Source organism: Chelonoidis abingdonii, chromosome 15 (assembly GCF_003597395.2).
Source record: "Chelonoidis abingdonii isolate Lonesome George chromosome 15, CheloAbing_2.0, whole genome shotgun sequence".
NCBI lineage: Eukaryota > Metazoa > Chordata > Testudines > Testudinidae > Chelonoidis > Chelonoidis abingdonii.
In genome coordinates, this window is record NC_133783.1 from 34,111,030 (window position 1) to 34,136,601 (window position 25,572).

The 25,572-nt window shown below is 40.3% G+C and overlaps 1 protein-coding gene across 4 annotated transcripts in view; it reads left to right on the plus strand.

Annotated features, from left to right (window-relative positions):
* Window positions 1-15,053, plus strand: part of MYOF (myoferlin) — a 128,477-nt gene extending 113,424 nt beyond the window's left edge. For all 4 annotated transcript variants that reach the window (XM_075072695.1, XM_032793123.2, XM_032793125.2 and 1 more), the window contains 15 exons: window positions 138-236; window positions 1,277-1,402; window positions 3,800-3,955; window positions 4,089-4,180; window positions 5,192-5,362; window positions 5,967-6,115; window positions 6,382-6,521; window positions 8,244-8,332; window positions 8,425-8,520; window positions 9,670-9,811; window positions 10,218-10,317; window positions 11,567-11,760; window positions 13,290-13,399; window positions 13,775-13,922; window positions 14,486-15,053. In XM_075072695.1, the coding sequence (XP_074928796.1) occupies window positions 138-236; window positions 1,277-1,402; window positions 3,800-3,955; window positions 4,089-4,180; window positions 5,192-5,362; window positions 5,967-6,115; window positions 6,382-6,521; window positions 8,244-8,332; window positions 8,425-8,520; window positions 9,670-9,811; window positions 10,218-10,317; window positions 11,567-11,760; window positions 13,290-13,399; window positions 13,775-13,922; window positions 14,486-14,521 (1,848 nt within the window). In that variant the 3' untranslated portion in view covers window positions 14,522-15,053. The remainder of the gene's footprint in view (window positions 1-137; window positions 237-1,276; window positions 1,403-3,799; window positions 3,956-4,088; window positions 4,181-5,191; window positions 5,363-5,966; window positions 6,116-6,381; window positions 6,522-8,243; window positions 8,333-8,424; window positions 8,521-9,669; window positions 9,812-10,217; window positions 10,318-11,566; window positions 11,761-13,289; window positions 13,400-13,774; window positions 13,923-14,485) is intronic.
* Window positions 15,054-25,572: the final 10,519 nt, after the last annotated feature.

Below are 25,572 nucleotides of genomic sequence, written 5' to 3' on the forward strand. Positions count from 1 at the left end.
GTCACCATGGTATCTAGAATTCATTGCAATAGCCGAAATGCATAGATTGCTGTGGCTAGGTGCATATTCAAGATGAAAGTTCTTCTTATAAAGTTCATTGTTATCTACCATTAAAAAGGGATTTTTCTTCTTTTAAGGAAGAAGAGATTGTTGATTGGTGGAGCAAATTTTACGCTTCAGTGGGAGAGCATGAAAAATGTGGACAATATATTCAAAAAGGATATGACACTTTAAAGGTACTAATAACAAAAATTAAAGGGACATTTTGGTAGGTCAAAATGTTCTCTCTTTTTGACATACAATTATTTTTATCTGATTGTTAGTCTCCAAAACAAATGATTAAGTCTTGTCTATTCACATTGCCATAATTGTAAGCAATCCAACCTCATCACAAGTTTCATCTGACTTCTCTCCAAAGTATCATATTGTGCATAACAGAACTTGAACAGTGAAACTGGTGTTTTGACAGCCCTAAATGGATTGGAGTCAGTTTCCCATTTTCACCTGGTCGAAACAACAACAAAAGACATATAGATGTCTGTCTACCTGATATGTAGGTTCATAAATAGCATCTCAATACCAGATGCGACCACAAATAAATGCAGGCACATAACTGTCTGTAATTATTTTGGGCATGCAAACAGGGAAGCCAAGATAAAGATAAGACCCTTAATATCGTTCTGATTTTAATATTAGTGAGGAAAGTTGTGACTCTTCCCACATCAGGGCATGTGCGGAGGAGAGGGGGAAGGTCGTGAAAGGAGTTCCAGAAAGGTCAACCCTCTGTTGACAAGACACAGATATTAAGGGCTTGATCCTGCACCACTATCTCAATAGGAGTTTTACCATTGATTTCTCTGGAGAAAAGCTCAGAAGCACATTGATGGAGCCTGCAGTTCTGTATATTTAATTAATATTTTTCTTTGTGCATTGGTGTAAGTTGGAGCCAGAAATATCCTTTTCTAAGACCACTCGCACTTTTTCATGTATACACCTATGGGGGAACAAGTGAGGTTAAGGTTGGGGAATGCAGTTGATTCAGGTTTTGATTAAGACACAAGTGGGGATTGGCAGCACCAGAAACAACTCTCATTTTCCAAATAGATTCTGTTCTTCTCCCCCTGTAAAGAGGTAAGAGTGCAAATAATACTGAATGGTTTTGTGCCCTAACATCTCCTAAGTGGAGTACAGCTTTGCTATACCAAAATGACACTAGCTTTTTAATGGACTTGGTGTGTGTGTTAAATTTTTAAATGTCACTTCAATTTTACCTTAGGTGTATGATTGTGAACTAGAGGAGGTACCTGAATTTAAGCACTTGACAGATTTCTGTGATACATTTAAGCTGTACAGAGGCAAATCGGAGGACAATGATGACCCTTCAGTGGTAGGAGAATTTAAGGTAAAAAAAAAAAAAAAAAGTATCCTATTGTTCCACCAGAAATGAAAAAGAAATGAAAGGTATCCCTTTGAATGTATCACTTGCACATACATTGAGACTACTCCTGTGCCGGACATATTCTGTTTGACTCGGAGAGGTGCATTGCACCCACCACTCCTACTCAAACTCTGATTCAGCAAACCACTTAAGCATGTGCTGGAATACATTCCTATTCAGCAAAACACTTTGAGTTTGGTGAAGTCCCACTGACTTCCTTAGGACGTAACCATGTGTATAAGTGCCTTGCTAAATAGGGATGTTTGCCTGAGTGGAAAACGCAGGTGCTCAGAGCCTCTCAGGATCAGGCCCTTTCTTTTCAGTGGCACAGTGGGGGAACAACATAGCATATATCTCTCTCTTCCCAAGATACTTGTGTGTTAATTCAGAGGACCAATGCTGCATAGGCATATGTTGAGAAGCATGTTATTTTTCAATGGTTACTGCTACAGGAAGCTGTTCTAATACCGTGGTTTTGAAATAATAGGCTTAAAATAAAAAGATCACTTTCCCATCTACTGCCCGCCACCAAAAACCATTCTGCTGTATCTGTTGAAAATACAATTTACATTATTATATAGTTAAAGGAAATAACAGGCCAGATTGTCAACTAGAGTGAATAAGTTTAGCGCAATTGGCGTTCAATGAAACAAGACCATTTCATATCAGCTGAAGACATGGTACGCAGTCTCTATTTTAATATAATGAAGGCATATAAAGTGAAATCCTGGCCCCACTGAAGTTGATAGCAAAACTTCCATTGACTTTCAGAGGGGCCAGCATTTCACCCATAATGTTTCTCAGTCCATGCTGATGATGGGTTCTGCTCAATAACATTCCAAAGCAGTGCAGACTGCTGCATGTTCATTTTCATCATCTGAGTCAGATCCCACCAGCAGAAGGTTGATTTTCTTTTTTCGGTGGTTTGGGTTCTGTAGTTTCTGTATCAGAGTGTTGCTCTTTTAAGACTGCTGAAAGCATGCTCCACACCCTGTCCCTCTCAGATTTTGGAAGGCACTTCAGATTCGTAAACCTTGGGTCGGTTAAAAATCGCACATTGATTCCTTCTTTGCATTTTGTGAAATCTACAGTGAAAGTGTTCTTAAAATGAACAACATGTGCAGGGTCATCATCCGAGCCATGAAATATATGGCAGAATGTGGGTAAAACAGAGCAGGGGACAAACAATTCTCCCCTAATGAGTTCAGTCACAAATTTAATTGATGCATTATTTTTAATGAGCATTGTCAGCATGGAAGCATGTCCTCTGGAATGATAGCAGAAGCATGAAGGGCCACATGATTGTTTAGGATATCTGCCACGTAAATACCTTGCAATGCCAGCTACAAAAGTGCCATGCAAATGCCTGTTCTCACTTTCTGGTGACATTGTAAATAAGTAGAGGGCAGCATTTTCTCCCATAAATGTAAACAAATGTATTTGTTTTAGCAATTGACTGAACAAGAAGTAGGACTGAGTGGACTTGTAGGCTCTGAAGTTTTACATTGTTTTGTTTTTGAGTGCAGTTATGTAACAAAAAAAATCTACATTTGTAAGTTGTACTTTCATGACAAAGATTGCAGTACAGTACTTGTATGAGGTGAACTGAAAAATACTATTTCTTTTGTTTATCATTTTTACAGTGAAAATATTTGTAATCAAAAATAATATACACTTTGATTTCAACTACAACACAGAATACAATATATATGAAAATATAGAAAAATATCCAAAATATTTTAATAAATTTCAATTGGTATTCTATTGTTTAACACTGCAATTAAAACTGCGATTAATCACAATTAATTATTTTAATCACAATTAATTTTTTTGAGTTAATCGTGTGAGTTAATTGCAATTAATCGACAGCCCTAGTAATAATATTTTCAATGTAATTTATACATAGAAGGAAACCTGCAGAGGTATATTTGGAATGGTGAAATACACAAACACACTGGGCCAGATCCTCAACTGGAGTAAATCAACAGAGCTCCATTGGAATAAAAGAGCTACACAGATTTAAACCAGTTGAGGATCTAACCCTACGTACATTATGGCCTTGATCCAAAGCCTGTTGAAGTCAATGGAAAGACTCCAATTGACTTCACTAGGCAAGATCAGGGTCTAATTTTTGTGCACATATGCAAAACAGTCCCTCCCTAAAGCAGGAGATGGACAAGATAAACCTAGCAAAAGGTCTCCTCTGTCTCTAACTTGTATAAAGAACAGGAGTACTTGTGGCACTTTAGAGACTAACAAATTTATTTGAGCATAAACTTTCGTGGGCTACAGCCCACTTACAGACTAACACGGCTGCTACTCTGAAATATAACTTGAATCTCTGGTGCATATTCTTTTTAGGGCTCCTTTAGAATCTATCCATTATCAGATGATCCCGCTGTACCAGTTCCTCCTCGTCAATTCCGTGAGTTACCAGAGAGTGGACCTCAGGAGTGCATTGTGCGAATTTATATAATTAGAGCCTTAGATCTCCAACCCCAGGATAACAATGGGCTGGTGAGACACTTTACTTTTTTGAGGTTCAGGAGTTAACTTTGTGCTTAAGAACTTAGTGATACCAAGAAAAATTGGCACACTAAAAAAAAAATTATTACCTAACAGTATTATTTCCCATCTTGTTTCCAAACAGTGTGATCCTTATATAAAAATAACCTTAAATAAAAAAGTAATTGAAGACAGAGATCATTATGTTCCCAATACTCTCAACCCAGATTTTGGCAGGTAACTCATTTTCTCATGTTTTTCATCTGGTGTTTTCTAGAGTGTTTTTATAATCTCTGTCCATAAATAAATCATCACGTTACCATTATACCTTCAGTTCTACACTGCACTCATCTTATTTTTATGTATTTTCTAAACTCCCTGACACCTTATTCACAGTTGTATGCTGGCTATTTATTAGGGCCCAATTGTATGCAATTCTGAGCATCTCCTGAAATATGCTGATCCCCCTGCTCTTCCTTTGAAGTCAATGGAACCAACATGTGCTCAGCACCTCTGTGGATTCAGGTGCTTAACTTTAGGCACCCGAGTCTGAACAATTTGGCCATAGTTTTTAAGACTGTAAATGTGTTTTCACTGTACATATAAAGAAGTGATCCATATATATATATAATATATAGTGAATTGCTAATAGACATCTACATTGCTTGTGAGTTTTGTTTACTTTATAACAATCTGAAAGCTGCTAGAAAGTATGTGCGATGGGGACACAGTGTGACTTGTATAAGAGAGTGTATGTCTCAGGTGTTATGATACTTATTCCACCCAAAACACCAAATTAGATTAAGGAATTTTGCAGAGGAAACTAGAATAATCATCACAGTTACAGATTGGCAAGGTGAAATTCTTAAAGTTTCTGCACATATGAAAAACATGGATTAATAACAGTGATTTTTGAGAAGTAGCTATCAGGCCCCAGACAAGGGTCTTTGGAAGAGCATTCTCTAAACTGTTGATAGCTGTTATCTAAGTCCCAACTCTGGCTGCACATGATTACAATGGTTCTAAAGAATCTGCAGGACGCAGGGGTAGGATTCTTAAAACCCCGGTACCCATATGAATGCATACAGATTTATTAATGTGTGGAGGCACAAAGCAAAACAGCAATCGTAACTCTAATTTTAGGTCTATCAGCACCAAGGGTATTTCTTTACATATCTTAAAAAATTACTACTTCTCAGAAATGAACTTTCATGACCATTAATATTTAACTGGACCTTGTACATTTAGAATGTATGAACTCAGCTGCTTCTTGCCTCAAGAGAAGGATCTGAAAATTGCAGTCTATGATTATGATATGCTGACTCGTGATGAAAAAGTTGGTGAAACCATCATTGATCTTGAGAACAGGTTCCTTTCTCGCTTTGGAGCTCATTGTGGCATACCACAGCAGTATTGCATGTAAGTCACACTTTTGTCTCCTCAAACATTGTGCCAGTAAAGTAAGATCTCTAATCACTGGAAAAGCCAGGTTTTCTTCACTTTCATTTGGTTATATAGCAAGTGCTATGGCCTCTCTGCCACCTGTTTTGTTTACCTATAGAATCATCTACATTCCAAAAAAAAAAACACTAAATTTTTTAGGAAGAGTCTGCAAAAACTGTTACTCCACACATTTTTAGATAGATTCTCTCTCTAGATGTGGCCTTTTGTTAGTGGTAGTATTTCTTGCATACAGAGAGAGAACATATAATTGAATTATCTGACAAGTACAAGGCATTAAATAAAAAAACATGAGTTGCAGTAAGATGAATTCGCTGAAATGATTTCTCCTTTCTCAATACACAGAGATGAGGCTTAAAACAACACCTGCTGAGTAACTTTAACTGACCTTGAATGGAATTTTATCTTTATAAAACCCTCACTAATACAGCAAAGTCAAGTAGCAAAATTTAGCCCTTGTATAACTCCACCCACCAAGTATTTCGCTATCGCATTTTTATACGTTTAGGGGAAAAACCACATGTAGTGTACTAATTCCAAGATCTGTTCTATTTCCTAAAAGTTCAGGTGTAAATACCTGGCGAGATCAACTGAAGCCAACACACATGTTGCAAAATATAGCCAGGTTTAAAGGCTACTCTCCTCCTATCCTCTCAGAAAATGGAAGCAGGATTAACTATGGAGGACGAGACTACACCTTGGAGGAATTTGGTGAGCTCATTGCTATTTACTGCATGTTCCTCTCTTTTGAATGCACAGATTTATAGAAATAAAAAACTTTAAATTATAACAATGTGAAGAATAAGAGTAAAAAACAAGTACATTTTGTACTACGGTTTGCATTCTCTCTCTGCATGGGCAGGGAAATACAAGAATGGTGGCCTTTTGATTTTTAGAAGTATGAATACAGTCCATTACTAAATGCAAATTCTGGGTCATGAGTTCAGGCCTATTTCAGTTCTTTCTTTTTATTTCAGAGACTAACAAAAAATTGCATCAGCACCTTGGACCGGGTGAAGAGCGTCTAGCCCTTCATATCCTTAGAACCCAAGGCTTGGTCCCTGAACATGTGGAGACAAGGACCTTATACAGCACCTTCCAGCCCAACATCTCACAAGTACTATAAACTGGTTTCACCATTGATCTCTGCAATGCAGAACGCTAGCATGCTTACATTTATAGCACACGGTGCTACTATAAGTGGGGGGTGGGTGAAGGAAAAAGGGTAGCAGAGAGTATTATACTAGTTCATGGTCACATTAAGGAGGGATTACATAGAATGGAACTTTATTCTGTTATGATCACCCCAGATGGACTTCTCACACACCAGAGCAGTGGGAGAGGGGAATGAACATGTATTTGCAGGGACCGTACTGAGTGCCAATCCAATAACAAAGGAGTGAGCCTAATCCAGTGGTTTGGAAGTCATCCTTCTCCATTGATACCAAACTTGTTACTATTGTGAAGTTCATGGGTTTCCACCAGGCTGATACATTTGCAACCGTAAAGGCACTTAGTTTGAACTGCCGGTACCAGACTGCATTCCCACAACTGGAAAATCTTTTATCTCACAAATAGAGTTCATGACAGTGACGACCAGATTATCCACCACCCAGTCAAGAAACTAACTACAAAACTAGGAAGTAGCTAAGGGGATGGTTTGCAAAGCCTCCAGAGGAGGCTGTTTCATAATGTTTCCATATGTGAGTTTCATTGGGTAGGAGTGAAAGGAGGGGAGGAGTTTTTGTGCCAGTAACATTTGCAAAATTTCCTCTATTTTCACAGCAAACTATTTAGTCTGAGAAAAAGTTTGAGAGAGATGTGAATCACAATGTATTAATAAGGACTAACAACACATTCATTCAGTTCACCAAGGGTGAAATCCTGGCCCAATTCAAGTCAATGGGAATTTTGCCATTGACTTCAATGGAGCCAGGATTCTACCCCAAGTGTCTATGCCAGTTTCATTCAGGGCAGACTGTGCTGAAGGGTCCTCAGACGTAAAGTCCACTAGGAAAGCCAGGGAAATGCACTGGTTGATCCCATCCCTGCTGCAGCCTCTGCCCTCTCATGGAGCCCTGGGAGGACATTAAAACTGACCTGCCCAGGGAACCCTCAAGGGATTATTGGTGCAAATCCCACCTGACTTTACTTGGTGGTGGATCCTCTTCAGGGTACAGTGACTCGTGTTGGCACAGCAAAGTTTAAATTGCACCTCCTTGTGCCAGCAGGATGAATCGAGCCCTTACTCTCCAGCATTCACTAATTACAAGTAGGTGCTCTATACAGCGTGTCCTACATCCACCAAGAAAGGCGTTCATGAGAGGCATTGGAGAGAATGAATAGCTTCTTGTTATGGTTTAGGGGTTACTTATAATGAAATAGACTTTCAGTGGGAATAGAGCAGAAATCTACTATGGTCACATTTTGGTCTTTTAAAACTAATCAGGAAGATGATCTCATCTAGCTAAGAAGTGCTTCAAGGGCACGGCATAGGCCATCTGCTGCAAAACACCAGGCACATTTGTGGGGGCCACATGATATCATAAAACAAAACAGCAATTGTGATTCTTATGATTTCAAAGTTTGTATAAACTGAGGGCCCAGACTTGCTCTGATTAAGGACAGTGGGAACTTTGGCACTCGTGTCAGTGGCAGAAGGTCTTGGCCCCAAGACTGCTGCTAAAATTAGTTCTAGAGGTACTAACAGACTTCTGGGCACCATCTCAGGCTCAGCCTAATATAAGCCCCTGGGGATCAATCAGAATTTTCACACCTGCATGTTTTTTTAAACATGTAACCAACAAAAATCCCTTACTTGACTTCTTCACCAATGCAGGGAAAGCTTCAGATGTGGGTGGATGTTTTCCCCAAAAGCTTGGGACCTCCTGGCCCTCCCTTCAACATCAATCCCCGCAAAGCCAAGAAGTGAGTAGCCGTGCATTGATTGTGCACTGTACAGACCTTGGTGCACAGACCTGGCTACTTCACTCTCTTTCCCCAATCATCTTCTCTCTCAGGTACATCATGCGGGTGATTATTTGGAACACAAAGGATGTCATTCTGGATGAAAAAAGTATCACAGGGGAAGAAATGAGTGACATCTATGTGAAAGGGTAAGGGTGCCCTCCCTCTGACCTGCTCATGTGAGAGTATTTAATGAGATCTTTAAAATGTCTAAATCTTATCTCCTGTACCTATAATAAAACCACGAATAAAATAATCACATGCAAAGCCCAGTGCTGGCATGGTCTAAGTATAACTGTGAGATAAAGCCTAACTAAATAACCAATAGTGTGATAAGCTGAAAGTTGATTCTAGTTGGAAATATGTCTACAGGTGGGAAAGGATTAAAACTACTTTAACTTTGTGCCTGTATCTTAACACCTGGCAATCCTAGTTATTGAATGCTTCCTTGACTGCCAGCTAATGAAGAAAAGGGTGCTGAAGTGGGCGAGTGTCTCTCTCAAAATTCCATCCTGGACTTGAAAAAGTTTAACCAAAACTGTTATTTCCATGATAAGTTTTGATTTAGACAAATCTGCAAAACAAATTTAGTCAAATTCCTGAGCACCTCTAGTAATTAATCTGAGGCACTCACAGCCGTAAGATCTCCTCAAGGGCTACAGAGCAGCCAGGAGGTCTGATTCCCAAATCATGTGGACTAGCTCTGCTCGCGTTAGTTTGCTAAAATTAGTAGTGTAGCCGTGGTGACATGGGTAGTGGCTCAGGCTAGCTGCCGGCGTACAATCTCACCCAACCCCCTGGGGCCATACTTGGGCAGCTAGTCTAAGCTGCCACAGTCACATTGCTAATCGTAGGCGCTATCTCAAGCGGAGGTAGCGCAAGTACATCTACCCTAGCTGGGAATCACACCTTCCAGCTACTGTGTAGACATAGCGTATGGCTAACGGCTTAGTAGGATTAGGCATTTATTAGATATGAAAATAAACACTCACATTAAATAGGAAAAAAGCATATTGGGGATATACAGACTCGTGCTCCACAGCTACCACTAAGTACTAACAGGATATTGGATAGATGGGCCAAAACTTTAATTTAGGAGGGCAGTTCCTATGTTTTTATTACACTGCTGGAATGGGTCCAAACTGAAAGGGCCAAAAATCTGTGCATCAGTCTCCAGCGTTTTACAGTACAAATCCTATACCTCATGTCTGTAATCACTGCAAAATGTTGTTGCAATATAAACCAGCACTAATAAGTTTAGCTGCACACGGCTGAATATATTTGCATTTTACTTTCAGCTGGATGCCTGGCAATGAAGAAAATAAGCAGAAAACAGATGTGCACTATAGGTCACTGGATGGTGAAGGGAATTTTAACTGGAGATTTCTTTTCCCTTTTGAATACTTTCCAGCTGAGCAACTCTGTATGGTTTCTAAAAAGGTGCGGATTCTCTCAAGTTCAATATAAAGAATTCATGTACTCATTAGCTGGTAATAAAGCATTTTGAGCTAAATTCTGTCCTCAGTTACATTTGTCCATTAAAGAGTTGTATGTGCATAGCTCAGGGCACAATTGGGCCCTGTATGTTGATTTTGCACAATAAGGGACCCAGCCAATGCTCCTTACTCAAGCAAACTGCCATTGAGCTTACTGGGTACAAAAATCGGTCCTTAGTTACAGAGATGCAACTCCTAACCCAGTGGGAGTTTTCTGTTGGCAAGAAGGGCAGGACTGGGGTCCTGAAATCCACATGTATGAAATCTGTTAGTAAGATCAGAAAACTACTTTGCATTTTCAATCCATAACACATTAAACATGTTTTTAACAGAAATTATTTTATTCTTAGGAGCATTTTTGGAGTCTCGACAAAACAGAATTCAGAATCCCACCCAAACTGATCATTCAGATATGGGATAATGACAAGTTCTCCTTGGATGACTACCTGGGTATGACTTTCACAGCTAAGAATCATCATCATTGGAAAGTGAGAGATTGCAAATGAACATTTGCAAGTTGCAGCAGCAGGACCAAATTTTCAAATGGACCTCTACCAAGTGTCCATTTGTGCATGTATAATTTTGTATCCTGAAACCCCTTGTGCATACAGTTTGTGTATACTATCATTTGTGATCACAAATGATGGAATTTTGACACAAAAATTCTTCAAGCAAATCAAGCTTAACTGTTTTTCACTCATCTAAAGTTGTATTGTGTATACAAATGGTAGCGTGCAAAATCTGCATGGGCAGATAATTTTTGCATGAAAAGTTGCATGCACACAAATTGAGGCAGGGTTGAGGCCCTCTTTGAAAATGTTGCCCTTTACATATTTTCGGATTATTCATTCAGAAGGAGAGGTGACTTGATTAAGACTGCCTTCTTCAGAATCCTATATCTTAGTGTTGATATTTCCTGCTGAGTAATGTCAGCATTTAGTCACTATTTAACATGCTGAGGAAAAATCAGACTTTTTGTGCAGTGCACAGTACACCAGGCTTCCTTACAGAACCACCTCCCTCCTCCTCACACACACACACACTTTGACATATTTGAATTCTGATCTGAATTTTGCTGCTTGAACCCAATTGGAATCTTGAGGCAAGATCCTGGACTGCACAGAATACAGATCAGGAGTGTCATGCAAAGGCATTGTAAAGCTCAGTCTCCAATACTGCTGCTATACTGCACAGGACTGACCTCTGCAGTGTCTTAGAGTAGCCCTCAGGATGCTCTAAGTTTATGCTGTGCTGCAAACAGCTACAAGGAGCTGAAAACACAACTGAAAATTGGCTTTATCACTCTGCTAAAGTACTAAATCACACCATTCAATATCAGAAATGTGTGTATGATGTTGTTTTCTTTAATTTTGCCCAGTGAGTTTTACTGACAGCACCAGTTTAAGACTAACAGAATGTGCTTAGGGGTCCTCACAGGACTCTCACTTCCCAGACATACACCTGGATCAATGCACTTTAGTCTTGTCCAGCAGCATCCTTGCTATTCTACTTCATGGCTTACTGTAAGGAGAAATTACCATATATATCATATGTTTAATGTTTTAGATGTCCACAAGGGTCAGGTTGAAACCAGATAACTCATTTCATGTATGGCCCTAGTAAGATTTGACTGGAACCACTGTGCTGTTTGGCCAGTTATTTTATACAGAATGTTTTTCTCTTTCACTTTCTCTGGTAGGTTTTGTTGAACTTGATTTACACAACACAGTTATTCCAGCAAAAGCTCCTGAAAAATGCAATATAGACATGATTCCAGAATACAAGGCAAACAACCCTCTCAAGGCTCCCAAGACTGTCTCACTCTTCGAACAGAAATCCATGAAGGGGTGGTGGCCATGTTACACAGAAAAGGACGGCTCACGTGTTTTGGCTGTATGATTATTTCATTGTATAAAGTACTTCACTTGTTCTGCTTACTGCCTGTTTTTTTTAAAATGATACCTGGGCTCCCCTGCAGCTGAGCTCCTTTGAAGATCTGGATAGCTTTTAGTGGTCATTAAGCTTTCAAGCTTATAGACAGATGGACCATTAGGGGTATTCATACACACAGAGCGTTTGGAAGATTTGCTTGGTGGGGAAGTTAAGTACTTTTGAATGGTTTTAGTATTTAATATTAAGTACTTTTTAATCTCACGTAGAATTCAGAAAAATATTGATCTAGACTCATTCTGGTTATATTCCCATTAAAGCCACTGGAGTTATTCTAGGGATGACATTAGCTCATTATGTCTCACTGGGAATAGTGGCTCCTTTGTACATGTGGAGTACAGTAAGGGGAAAGGCTTGAAACCAAAGCTTTTTATGACATTGCAAATATAATTTGTAGTTAATGAAGCCAGACTATTTGCTTGAGCATCAAGCCAATAAAATTGTAAAGGTCAGTAACTATACCTGGCTCATAAGGAACTGTTTTTACCCTTTAACTGCATAAAGGTGGCTAAGGGTGTGATTCTGCAAATGCTTATGCACATAAGCAGCTTTACACAGTAGTAGTAAAACTGAACTCACAAGATTACTCATATGAGCAAGTGTTTGCAGGCTCAGACCTTAAGAATGTATGTTTGCCATTGGCCTCTATTGATTAGAGTATCCGACTTTTTCAAACGTATCCAATTGTTTCTTCTGAATGACTTGCCTATAAACCCTAATCCTGGGATGAGGTAGATGAAAAAAATATAACTATTCACCAATACCGAACTGATTTTTTTAAATGTTCCCAGCAGCCTTATATAGGTTGAGATTTTTGTTAATTATGAAGAGACACAGACCTGGGGTTGTCATTGGAAGAAGAGTGGAATTCTTTCTTTCACATTATAAACAATACATTTTGCGGATATGAACCAAACATATAGCTTGGAATCCGAACTGGGCATGGATTACCAAACACAAGCTGTATGTGTCTACATTTTTAACTCCAGATTGGTATGTTGTAACAGTGTCATAATCCAGAAACACATTTTGAGGTAGCTTATCCAAACCTGTACAAGGAGATTTAAAGTCAAACAAACACTTTACATGCTAAAAGCAGCAGAGAATCCTGTGGCACCTTATAGACTAACAGACGTTTTGGATCATGAGCTTTCGTGGGTGAATACCCACTTCATCAGATGAATGTAGTGGAAATTTCCAGGGACAGGTATATATATGCTAGCAAGCAAGCTAGAGATAACGAGGTTAGTTCAATCAGGGAGGATGAGGCACTACATTCATCTGACGAAGTGGGTATTCACCCACGAAAGCTCATGATCCAAAACGTCTGTTAGTCTATAAGGTGCCACAGGATTCTCTGCTGCTTTTACAGATTCAGACTAACACGGCTACCCCTCTGATACTTTACATGCTGTTTAAGTAAAATGTTTATATGTGATGTCATATGTTTAACATGTCTTGATTTACTCAAGGGTAAAGTTGAGATGACTCTGGAAGTCCTCAATGAAAAAGAGGCTGAGGAAAGGCCAGCTGGTAAAGGAAGAGATGAACCCAACATGAACCCCAAGTTAGACCTACCAAAGTGAGATATATTTTTTCTTTAGTTACTTTGAAGAATGCTGTAACACCCACTTACAAACTAAAAAGTATTGTTTATGAATGCCACATTTGACAAATGATGCTTCAGATATCAGCTATAATTTCCCAAACTTTATATATAGAAGGCAATTTTGTTTCTATCTTACAATTCTTTCCATATGCATCTGAATAAAAATGCAACATCTTTTCTGTATAGTTGTGCAAATTTAATGAACCTGTCTTCTTAGACGAATCAGTTATCTATCTTTTTCAACTCTATATAGTTAATTATTAATTGAACTGTGTTTTATTCTCACACTGAAGTATTTAACTCTCCCTGTTTGTTAACATGACGAATATTGTTCCTTTCAAAATGCAGCCGACCAGAAACTTCCTTCCTTTGGTTTACAAATCCATGCAAGACAATGAAATTTATTGTGTGGCGCAGATTTAAATGGATCTTCATAGGCATTATCATCCTACTGATTGTATTGTTGTTTCTGGCGATACTCTTATATTCACTGCCGGTAGGCATTTTTAAATGTTCCTATGTTGTTCTTCAGTTGTGACATAACTCTGGCTTTACTTAAGGTCAAAACAAGGACCTAGTCCTGGACTCTTTATTCAGTCAAGAATAACTATTGACTCTGTTTAGTGGGGAGTGCAGGACTGGACCCTTACATCTACAACTTTTTAAAATATAATACACTTTTCATCCTATTGATCAATTATTTATAATGTATGCATTGATGGATAGAGGATTTTGATTGGTTCTAATCAAAAGATTCAGGCAATTAAGAAGCGCCTTAAAAGTGCTTTCTAGATTGCATTGTTGCAGAAATGCAGATAGAAGTAGATATTTTGGAAACTGTGGATTTCATTCTACTTTCATTTGAAATACAATACATTATAAGCTAGATCAAACAACTATTCAATAACTTACCACGACTGTTTCTTCACCAGAATACTTATAACATACTCTGATCTGGTTTTAGTACTATATTTGCTTTGTATACCATTGTATATGTTTAAATATCCAGCTTATTTTTTTCTGCCTCTGCTTATTGATTTTTTTCTCTCTTCTTCCTAGAATTATATATCAATGAAGATTGTGAACCCAATCTAAAGAAGAGGATTTATTTTTACATTTTGAATAGCAATAAGGTAGTTTTACTTCAGGACCAAATTCAGCAAGGCTTGCTTCATGGTTTTAACCTTGTTCTCTTATATGCTAAACTAGGAAATAGATAAGGGATAAGAATTTAACCAAGGTTAGCCAAGGTTCATGGGGTATTGACTAATGTAGAAAGTCATGTTCTGTTTATGTTTTGACTTTGATAACATCTGTATGTGGTAAAAATCCGTCTTCCTTGCTTTTAAACTAGATTTTTCATAAAAAATTCTCCAGTTGCTCTTATTTTTTTTTTAACGGGTACTTTATTTTGAGAATTATTTTCTACTCTCTCTCGACTTAGTAAAAAAACCAAAACAATCACTACTTATATTTTTGTATATCAAACAAACAAAAAGTGCAATAATGTTCTGCCATTGTATTTTGAAAAGGTTGCAATATTGCTATACTTAAAATCATTTTTAGAGCTGTACTTTAAACTGTATGAGCACAGAAATGAAATAAAACAATACTAAATTACTATTTACTTTGAGTGTGTCATAGTAATTTCATTATAGAAATTCTTAAATACCTTACCAACAAAAGAGAAAAAATCTCAGAACTGGCAAGCTTATTATTTATTGAATGCCAGGGTGCTTGGCACAGTACAAACTTACAGGAGGACATAAGTCTCAAAGAGTTTACAATCTAGCTATCTTTATTAATTGATATAATCTTTCCCGTAACTGATATCTTTATACTCCCTGGTAAAAATAAAACAGAAAACTCTCCTACTTAACATTTCTGTATAATTCACTCATGTCCATTTCCACTCTTGCCATTAATTTCCTGATGAACTTATTGATGAATATTTTTAGAGATGATCCTGAACTGGCACATCAGAATGGTTTGAAACCCAAGTGTGAATCTTGTAATTGTATCTAACTAGAAAACAAAATTCTAAATATCTCACCCTTGCTTTATCTACACCAAAAATAAAACTATTCAAACCTGAATCCAGATCCAGATTGTGATTTGAACCTGTATTTATAGCAAGCCATACTGGAACTGTACATCTGAATGTGCTCAAATGTTGGGAGGGTATGACATCTGCTTCTGAACCTATTTCGAAGTTTTGTAATGCAGGCCCAGTTCTAACTGGACCAAGACTTGTGCTGTCATTGCACAGATGACTATCACAGCTGCTGGAATTAATGCACTAGCATCAAAAACCTCTGCAATGATTACAAGAAATGGCAAGTCTGCCACTGCAGTAAAAGATGTCAGTTTCAGCAAAATTGACTTAATTCCACTGAACAAACTGGAGTAAGGTGATTGCACGAAATAATTTCCAGAGTGTGAAGCAATACTGGCTGGGGTGAAACAACCAGCAGTCACCCTGTCAAAAATAATAGCCCCTTTATTTTTAGTGGTTAAAAAAATTCTTGAGAGCCTCGACCTATAAATGATAGCTCAGAGCTGGAACTAATCATCCTCCAGATGGATTGTCACTTCACTATTGACAAAATCACACTTCAGAAATAAGCGGCAATTGCATCAGCTAATGTTTGATCATTCGTTATTAAAATATGTCTCAATCAATGCCAGAAATCTGACAGGACAAAAATCACAGCAGGCTTGTTTTTCATTATCAGGCTAGAAAATGGGTCGCTTATAAGTGTTGTAGTTAGACAAGCATTTAACTTTAAAGAGGTATTTAAAGGACAGAATTCCTCAGAAACAATTCTGAAATAGGATAAGAGATCTGAACAACCCTGTGCACCTAGAATTTGAAGAGTGGCAGGTATTGCCCTTCTCAGCTCACCCGTCTCCAGAGATGCTTTGTCCAAGTACGCACAGGCCTGGCAGTTTCACTGTTATTAAAAACGTAACTAAATAGCTTCAGAAATCGTCCTGTTTCCCAAGCTATGTCACTTAAAAAAACACGTAGAGCAGGGAGCAAAAAAGTTGTCTGCAACTGGGCAATTCAATCATTAATGCAGTGAGAAGATTTTTAACAGAAATATACACAAATATTTGAGGCCTGCTATGGCTGCCATGCATCGCTTCAGCAAGACAAAGCAGCCTTATCCCCAGCGAAGGATTCCTCCTAGATAGGGGAATTAAATCCCCCAGTGATGTAGCAATTTCCATGCCCCTCTCATTCTGCCGCAACAGTATGTTGGAGAACAGGAGTTTGGTTATGCCATCTCTGCTTCCCACCTATTCCCAGCTGCTAGAATCATCCTGTGGAGGCCAGAGGCAGCTGAGCAAAACACAGAGCAACCCGACATCGTTCTACTTTGGGCTAAGGACTATTCTTGGCCAGCCCTAAGACTGACAGAGCAACCTCAAACACAAAGGCCACAACCTCTTGTCTATGCTATCAACCGTGGGATTCTCCCAGATGGCATACAGGCCAGAACACACAGCCAGACACACCCTGGTTCTCAGGACAATTTATTTGGTGGCTTTGGAGTGCGGCTTGCTGGTAGCCACTCTCACATTTTCCCCTAAAATACTTGATTAGGTTTAGGAAAAACAAATAAATATGCACATATAAACATCCAAATCATTGTCATTTATTTATTCCTAGCTAGTAAGACTGTTGTGAAAAGTGATACTAACAAACATAGAAGTATCATTTTTCACAGCACGCTAACTCAGCCTTGGCAACCCTGGACAAATTATGCCCTGGATGTGGTATCTAGGGAGGCAGCAGGAGGCTGGAGCCTGAAGCCCCATGGCTGGGGGATAGAGCCCAAGGCCACACAGCCAGAGCCCAGGGCTGGGGGACGAAGCCACACACCAAGAGCCTGGCACCCCACCATCTCCATGCTGAAGCCCAACGCCCCTGGAAAGGTGGGGAATTCACCAGGTGCCTGCTCCTCCAGTGTTGTGGCCCAGGTGTCTTCAGAGGGGGGCAGAGCCCAACCTCTGCTGGTGCACCCAGGATCACTGGGGAGGGGGCCGCTGCTTTGACTCCTCCAATTACAGCCCAGGAGGCTGTGGCCACAAGAAAAGCCCATGGTTGCTGCATATGGTCATGGTGGCCACTTTTGAAAAATGCTGATCTTCAGTCTCAGTCAATGTGCTGACACTTAGGAGCCAAGAATCCCACTTCTACTCAGACCACTTCCTCTTCCAAACCAGTGTCAGAGCTCTTCCGCTCAGGGCTGGTAGTAGTTGTCCACTCTCTAAACACTCATGGACCCAACCAATTTTGAGAATATAATAATAGATATGCAGACAAGCTGCAGAGGGCACCAGCCATTGCTGGACCTGCTATCTACAACAATCAATAAACAGCCCCCTAACTGCCACTTCCATCCCATCACTCAATAGAGCACCTGCATCAAAAGAACAAAAAAACGAGACTAGCGCACTAGAGATACAAAATGAGAACTGAACCCAACAGGTTATAGCCATGAGGGAGCATGAAAGATCTCTCTTCTCTTATAGCAGCTACACAGCCATTGCCCGCAGAAATATTCTGACCTGTGAACTGACTGCTTTTCTTCCATTTTCTAACTCTCACACTGCAAGGCCTATGTCCCAGATAAAATTTTCTGGATCCAAGATGGCCTCTCCATTTTAAGAATTGAAACCAGTGCGTTATCATCCAGTTTTGCCAGGGACCGGACAACATTAGCATTTGGAAGAAGAATAGCTGGCTGAAAGTCAGTCTCGGCAAGACCAAGGCAGAGGTGAGGCTGGCAGGTGGAGAGTAATATTTTGTAGCAATGGCCAAAACAAAACCCCATCAATTTCAGACATCTGCCCCACAAGCATCAAGGTATTACATAGTCTCAGGACTCTTCTGGGTTATTCATTGATCTTGTGGTCACAAAAGGCTGCAGAAGCCAGAAAATGCCTTCAATTGATTTCGCTGCCCAGCAGGCAGTGTGATTTCCTGTCAGCTGCCAACTTAGTCACGGGGATCCATGTGTTTGTCACCTTCAAGCCTGACTACTGCAACGTCACTACCATGAAGAAACCCCAGCTACTACAACCTGTCTTTCATCCAACACAGGGTGACGGCAACCCATCATCCATGTTCTCTGCACTCGGTGGTGGCTCCTGATCCACATAATTACCTGATTGGGCCTTCTTGGCAACTGGCTGATAAGGGTGGAACTCCCTTCTCCAAGAGCTTGACATGACCTTTATTCTTACCATTTTCAGAGCAAAATGCAAGACCTCTCTCTCTTCACCAGCTTTTCCACAATAACTTTCCTCAAGGTGTCAAATAAAAACTACCCAAAAGCCCAACTTTACCCCACAAACTTCTTGGCATGACATGAGACAAAAGGGAGAAAAAGGTCTCCCAGACTGATTAGAACGAATAAACTATCTTCTTTGTGCTCCAATACTCTGCCAATGTACATTACAATTAGATCAGTGAGCCAGAACATGCAAGGAAGAACCATAATGTGGTTCAAAGAGGAGAACTGGCACCTAAAGTTTGAGTTAAAAGAAAAAATGAGATCACCAGCACACTCTGATGAGCTTGCATTTCTTCAGTCATCCACAAGATGTCATTGTTAGTATCATGTTTTCACACACACATCTTCAGAAAAAACAAAATCTACTTGTACGCCAACCCAAAATAAATGCCCACCAATGCAGTCCAATTCCTGAGATCTGGAATGAGGTGCATTTAAAATTTAAGCAAATCAGTTCCAGCTTACAGCACATGCTTTCTAAGGCTTCTAGCAAAGCAGCTGACAGCTAAGTGAATCTTTTGTTGTAAAGAGGCAGTTAAAAGGATCAGGATCAGGAAAGAGAAGATCAGGCTGAAAGCCTGGTCCCATGGAAGACAGTGGAAGTTCTGCCATTGACATTAATGGAGTCAGGATTTCAACCTCAATGTCATTAGAAACCTAAATATTTATTAACAACCTGAAAGGGTGAATAATGAAATGGCCGCATTCACCGATGAATTTATGGATGTTTGTGACTCCTTAACAGCTAGGAATGATAATACCTCCAAGCTCCTATATCCTACTTCTTAGCTGGCATCCCAGAGCACTTTACACAGGAGCTCAGTATCATTATCCCAATATTACCAACAGGGAAACTGTCTCCAAAGAGGGGCAGTGACGTGCTTAAGGTCATGCAGCAGTCGAGCAGCAGAGCTTGAAAAAGAACCCAAGTCTCCAGAGTTCCAGCACACTGCGCTATCTTCTATGCTGACTGCTTCCAAATCCAGAAGGACCTAGCAAAAGCATGTAACTGGGCAATAGGAGAGCAGGTTAAATTAACTGGAGACACATGCAAGGTGAAGCATATTCTGGGGGGAAAACAACACTTGAAAACACCAAAGGACTCAGATTTTGTTGTAGCAGCTCAGGAGAGGGCTTTGTGCCATTGAGCACAGCTTAACATGCTTAAGAAAATGTTAATAAGGTCTTAGACTCCGTTAAATAGGGAAGAGAGATAAAACCAGAAGATATTAGAATGCTATTGTACCAACCATTGGTTTAGCCTCATTGCAAATACTGTAGTCAGTATTGTCACAAGATCTCAGAAAAGCCGTATTACAAAAGGAGTAAGGGTTCAAAGAAGGGCAACAACAACGATTAGTGGCATGGGGGCACTGGAGAGCTTTAATACAAGAAGACATTAAGAGACCATGACTATTTTTAGCCTGGGAAGTAACAGTATAAGAGGAGAAAGATAGCAGTATGTAAACTAATGACTGGTAGAAAATATACCTATTATTCTTTCCCATTATACAAAACAAAAACCAACCCAAAAGGAACAGAAACTAAAAGGGAAAAAAAATCAAAACAATTGAAGGAGACATGCGGTATTGCAAAGTTTATTTAACCTGTAGAACTCACGTGCATATGATATTATTGAGAGAATTTATTTAGTAAAATTTTAAAAACAGCACCTGCACTTACACTAGTTAAGTAACTATTGCAAGTGCCATCAATCCTTACACTTCAAGGAATAAAATGATTATCAGCAGGAAGATATTCTATGAGCAAAAAGGCATTTCCTTCATAATGCACAGTATTGCACAGCTAGGAGTATTGGTATTTTCCATCTTCCTTTGAGGGATCATGCATTGACTACTCTCACTATCAGTACTGGGCTACATAGACCATTGGTGTACTCTTTTGTTTTACAAATCAAGGGCATAAAACTCATTTTTGCAAGGGTCAAATTTCCTTTTTAATGATGGTCCCTGGGCAGGGAGATGCATTTACGGAAACACAGCAGCTCTCCCACAAAGTTCAATAGGCGCACAAGATCAAGGGTAGCATATAGCCTGTATGTATTAACTAAACTTTTCAGGATCATTATTTGCTAAGTTGCATTCAGCATTGTTCATTACGGAAAATATGCTCATCTTCTTGTTCTGCGCTTGCACGCCACCTCACATAATGGGGTACTTGCACATGACCAAGGCTCCTAAGCAAGATAGTAATACAAGTAATAATACCACCACTATCTCCTTTCTGTTTCTCTCCTTCTCTGTCTTTGTCTTTGTCAACACCACCAGTGAGCTTAAATGAGGTAGAGGCACTTCACCCCAAATCATTATTTTAGGCTGCTGTCATAAGCATCTTTTCAGGTGAAAGAAACATTAACCCTTAGCTATCTGTTTATGACAACTGCATGCAAACAACACTGCATCAGTTACACTCAGATCACATTCAAAATATTATTTTTTTTTGCAACCACGCAAGCTAGTAATTTACTTTAAAAAAAAAAATTTAAGCTGAATTCTGTAGCTGCCCCCTGGGCCACATAAATAAATACATCAAATACTCCAGATCTGCCTGTGGCCAGCTGTTTGACACACCTCTCATATATCATCCTAGTAAATAATTTCCTATTACAGACTGCTATAGCAAGATCCTATGCACCACAAAGACTCTGCTAATAAAACTCTGCTTTAAGGGGTTCACCGAGGCTTATTTTGGTCCTGATGCTGCAAACACTTATGCATGTGCCTAACTTCACTCAGATGAGTCTGTAACAATAAGCATATATATAAGTGTTTGCTAGAATCAGGACCTTGGGTTGTTGGGCCTGATGCCATCAACCTACATGGGGCAGATTTCATCCTCCAGCAGTAACTGAAACAGTGTTTTCTAGTGCACGGGGTTTACAGTATTCTGTTGCTATCTGGTTCTTGATAGACTTTTATCAGAAAAACATTTCATATCAAGACATCCTCTTTTTGACTGTTATTTAGGTATATTTTTGAAGGATTAACTAGAATGGGGGGAATGAAATGGAAGTAAAGGTAAAAATGTCTTTAAGTGGTTCAAAATTTATTCAAAAAAAGTGAGAAACAAACATATTCATGGCAAGATAACTAAAGTTACAATTCTTAGCAAGACCCCAGCTTCCATGTGATTCCTCAGTAACAGAACTGAGGTGCTGTGGAAGAATTCAACACTTTGCATTGCCCTTTTGTGTGACATCATGAGGAGTTTCTAGATATTCTTTTACACCTGAATTTGGCTCTGTCTTTACCACAAGATAGGCAAAGTATTTGTTTCAATTAATTTAATTAGCAAATGTTCAGATATCTGGGTCCCGATAACTAAGTATTGGCAGCAAGGCTAATTAGTTCCTTCATTTAAAGTTTATGTGCCGATCTGTAGAAGTCCAAAGGGAACTGCAGATAGTCGGCACCTTTGGAAAGTCTAAGCCCTTAGCTCCTACTCTGTGTTCCTGACAACCAGGCTCCTACTCTGTGTTCCTGACAACTCGGGCCCCAAGGCAGAACAGTCAATGGGCCCCCTGCCTGTGCGGCTGCAGTCTGCCTGGTATCTGGGCAGTGCTGTGCCTGTGCTAGCTGGTGCCCAGCGATCTGCTGCTGGCTGCGCTGCTGGGGACGCTCTTCTGGCACAGCCAGGGCTTCCATGTGCCCACCTGGCTGCCGCTACCACCCCACCTGCACCTAGGAACCCCCTGCGACCCACCCAGGTGATTTAAAAGGGCCCGGGCAATTGCCCTCTTGTGCGCGCGCACACCACACACACACCCCATCAGCAGGCCTGCTGACACTCCATGGTTTGAGATCATCCACTCCAGAAGTGTTGGTCAGTTTCAACGCTTTTTTTGTCAGAATTAAAAGTTCCTGTTTGGGAACCAGGAGCAAACTTTCAAAACCAACCACAACCACATTGTACTCCTGTTGCTAGAAATATTTACATTCACTACAGAAATCTCATGCTCTCACATGAAGGTCTATCTGGCACCTCTGCTCATTTTAATTTCACAGTCTATTAACAAGAGAAAAGCCTGCAAGGTGAGGGGGAAGATCAAAGGCGATGTCTATGAAACAAAGTTAATTGAAAATCACTTAAAACAGTGGGTCAGATCTTCAGCTAGATAACTGCTGAGGACCTGGCCCAGAGTTTTAGGTGTAATTTCTTGCCCCCAAAATCATAAAATATAATGGTGGTGATGACCCCACTGTCTCATGAAAGTAAATAAATGTGAGGTGATTTCCAGTTAGAAGTTATCAGCTTTGATAACTGCCTGTGTCAATTACTTCACTTGCATAAGAGTGTTTGTTTACAATTAGAAATAAGCAGGCTCCACCCATCCTGCTCTGATCCATCCAATGCCTGAGTGTTACTTGCTTAAACCGTGTTTAAATAGAAGTTGCTCCCAATCCAATAAAAGATATTACCACCTTGGCCCTCAAAACCCTGCCAGTGCATTTGAATAGCCAAACAAGCCTCCGTCCCTCCTGAAACATCCACCACTTACATTAAATAAAACACATTACAATAGAGAGAAAATTGACCTGAAATTGCTTATTTCCAAATGTAAAAGGCTAAACTGAGGACTACTATTTTCATGCAAATTTGGCTACTCTGGTCCACTTGCATGGACTGAGAATTATCTATTCACTTAATCCCTTCCCTCCTCCCCTCAAGCTTCTCTCAGATTTGACAGGCAAGAAGGAGCAAATAAAAGTAACATGGACATGAAAAGTCCCCAAAGCAGACAGATCAGCAGAGCCAGTGCACCTTGCTGTCACTCCCTGGGAGCCAGCGGAAGATTCCCAGAAGTAACTCTGCTCAGCCAAGGTTCTGGGAAGGAGAGGGTCAGGGAGATGGGGTTAGAAACTATTCTAGATGGGAGTTAATGCTGCTAGCACTGGCTCTAACTACTGTGCAGCTCTGCTCTTTGTCCCTTCATGAATATGTGTGAAAAAAATCATGACTATACCTCTTTTATTCATCTCTATAGCTTGATCACTCATTAGCAACGAATTACATGAAACCATACATTAGTGCAGCCCTGCCAACTCTCACATTTTATCACAAGTCTCGCAGTATTTGGTTTTTGTGTTACAGCTCCGACTCCTGCAGCCTGGTGATCACATGAGAATCTCAGCTTTCATTTTTAGATAGCAGTATGTTTCTAGCCTTCTTTCTTATGGAGAAAAGCTCAAAAACTTGAACCCAACAGCTAAAAAAATCAGGAGGCAATTTAAAACAATCTAAAATTTATTATTTTTAAAATCTCATTTTTTAAGTGAATCTCAGAATTGTGGGGGGCCTGAGTCATGATTTTGGAATGCTTGGATTGGCAATATTGTTAGCACTACTTTCATAAACTTACATCCTTCCTATTAAAACTGTCCTCAACAGACATCAGGTATGCCTGATAACAGACATCAGACATTCCCTGGGACACCAGTCAGCTACATCCTTTAACATTATAGACAAACTCAAAGGGTAGGACTGTTCCTCTTGTAACATGGATTCCTAGGCAGAGGTGAAAGTAAACCAGTACGGTCTGGTATGGCATACCAGCAAGAGCCAGTACACCGTGCCGGGCCGCACCGGCTTCCATGGTGGGGATTTAAAGGGCTCTGGGCCCCCCACCACAGCAGGCTGCCCAGAGCCCTCTGAATCCCGCCCGCGGCTCAGGCGGCTGCGTTGGGACTGGATTTAAAGGGCTCAGAGCTCCCGCAGCTGCGGGCAGCCCAGAGCCCTTTAAATTCCACCCGCAGCTCCGGCGGCCAGACTGAGGCCGGGATTTAAAGGGCTCAGAGCTCCCCGCACCAGCAGGAGCTCTGGGTCCTTTAAATCCTGGCCCCAGCCCAGCAAGGCTCGGGGTTCCCCACAGTCGCAGGAGCTCTGGGCCCTTTAAATCCCGCCTGCAGCTCCAGCGGCCAGAGCCCCAGGCCCTTTAATTTGCCCCTGAGCCCTGGAGGCTCCAAGCCACCTCTGTAGCTGGGAGCCCTGGGTTGATTTAAAGGCCCTGGGCCTCCCAGCCACAGCTGGTGCCCCAGGGTCTTTAAATCTTGAGGCCATGCCTCTTCCGGTCGAGGCCACGCCCCCCTCAGGACTCCGGCAGTACCAGCAAGTCCTGTAAATCACTTTCACCCCTGTGCCTAGGGGAAGGCATTAGAGAACAATGAAATGTGTAGACTGGGTGTGGTTCAGCTTTAGTAGACAAAGTGACCTGTGCATTTTGGACTCAGAATACAATACGGTTTCAGACAGCTAGTTACTGTCTGTATTATTTCAAACATTTACCAATGCAAGAGATGTTTGAACATGCACAGTAAAAGTAAATGTTGAAGATTTGTAACTGTAATTCCCTGTGGAAGATCCCTACCCTGTGTTAGTTAGAACTGTGCCAGAAATTAATGTGTACACCAGGGAAGCCAGGTAGAAATCAGTGATACTGGATTGTCTCGTGCAAATTCATTGAGACTCAAACTGGTTATGGTGGTTTGAACCCCCTTGTAAACTGTGCATAGAAATGTCACTAATTCAGGAGAATTTTAACATATTTAACCTCTAATACAAACACTAAGCTAAGTGGACATAATGCAGTTAATGAGATTCTGGTAGCTATTAGTCATTTATCCTACAACCACCAGTGAAGTGGTATATGAGCATAATCCATTATCCCTATTGTTTTAGGGGCAAACCCTGCCCCTTCTTCGAGGCCACAGTGAAACTAGTGTGGTTCTCTTGTATTTGGGGTGAGTTAGGATGCTGGAAGTTTGCCTGGAGTGGGGGGCTTTCCTTCTTCCGTGTGAAGCAAAGCTAGTATTTTGATTTCCA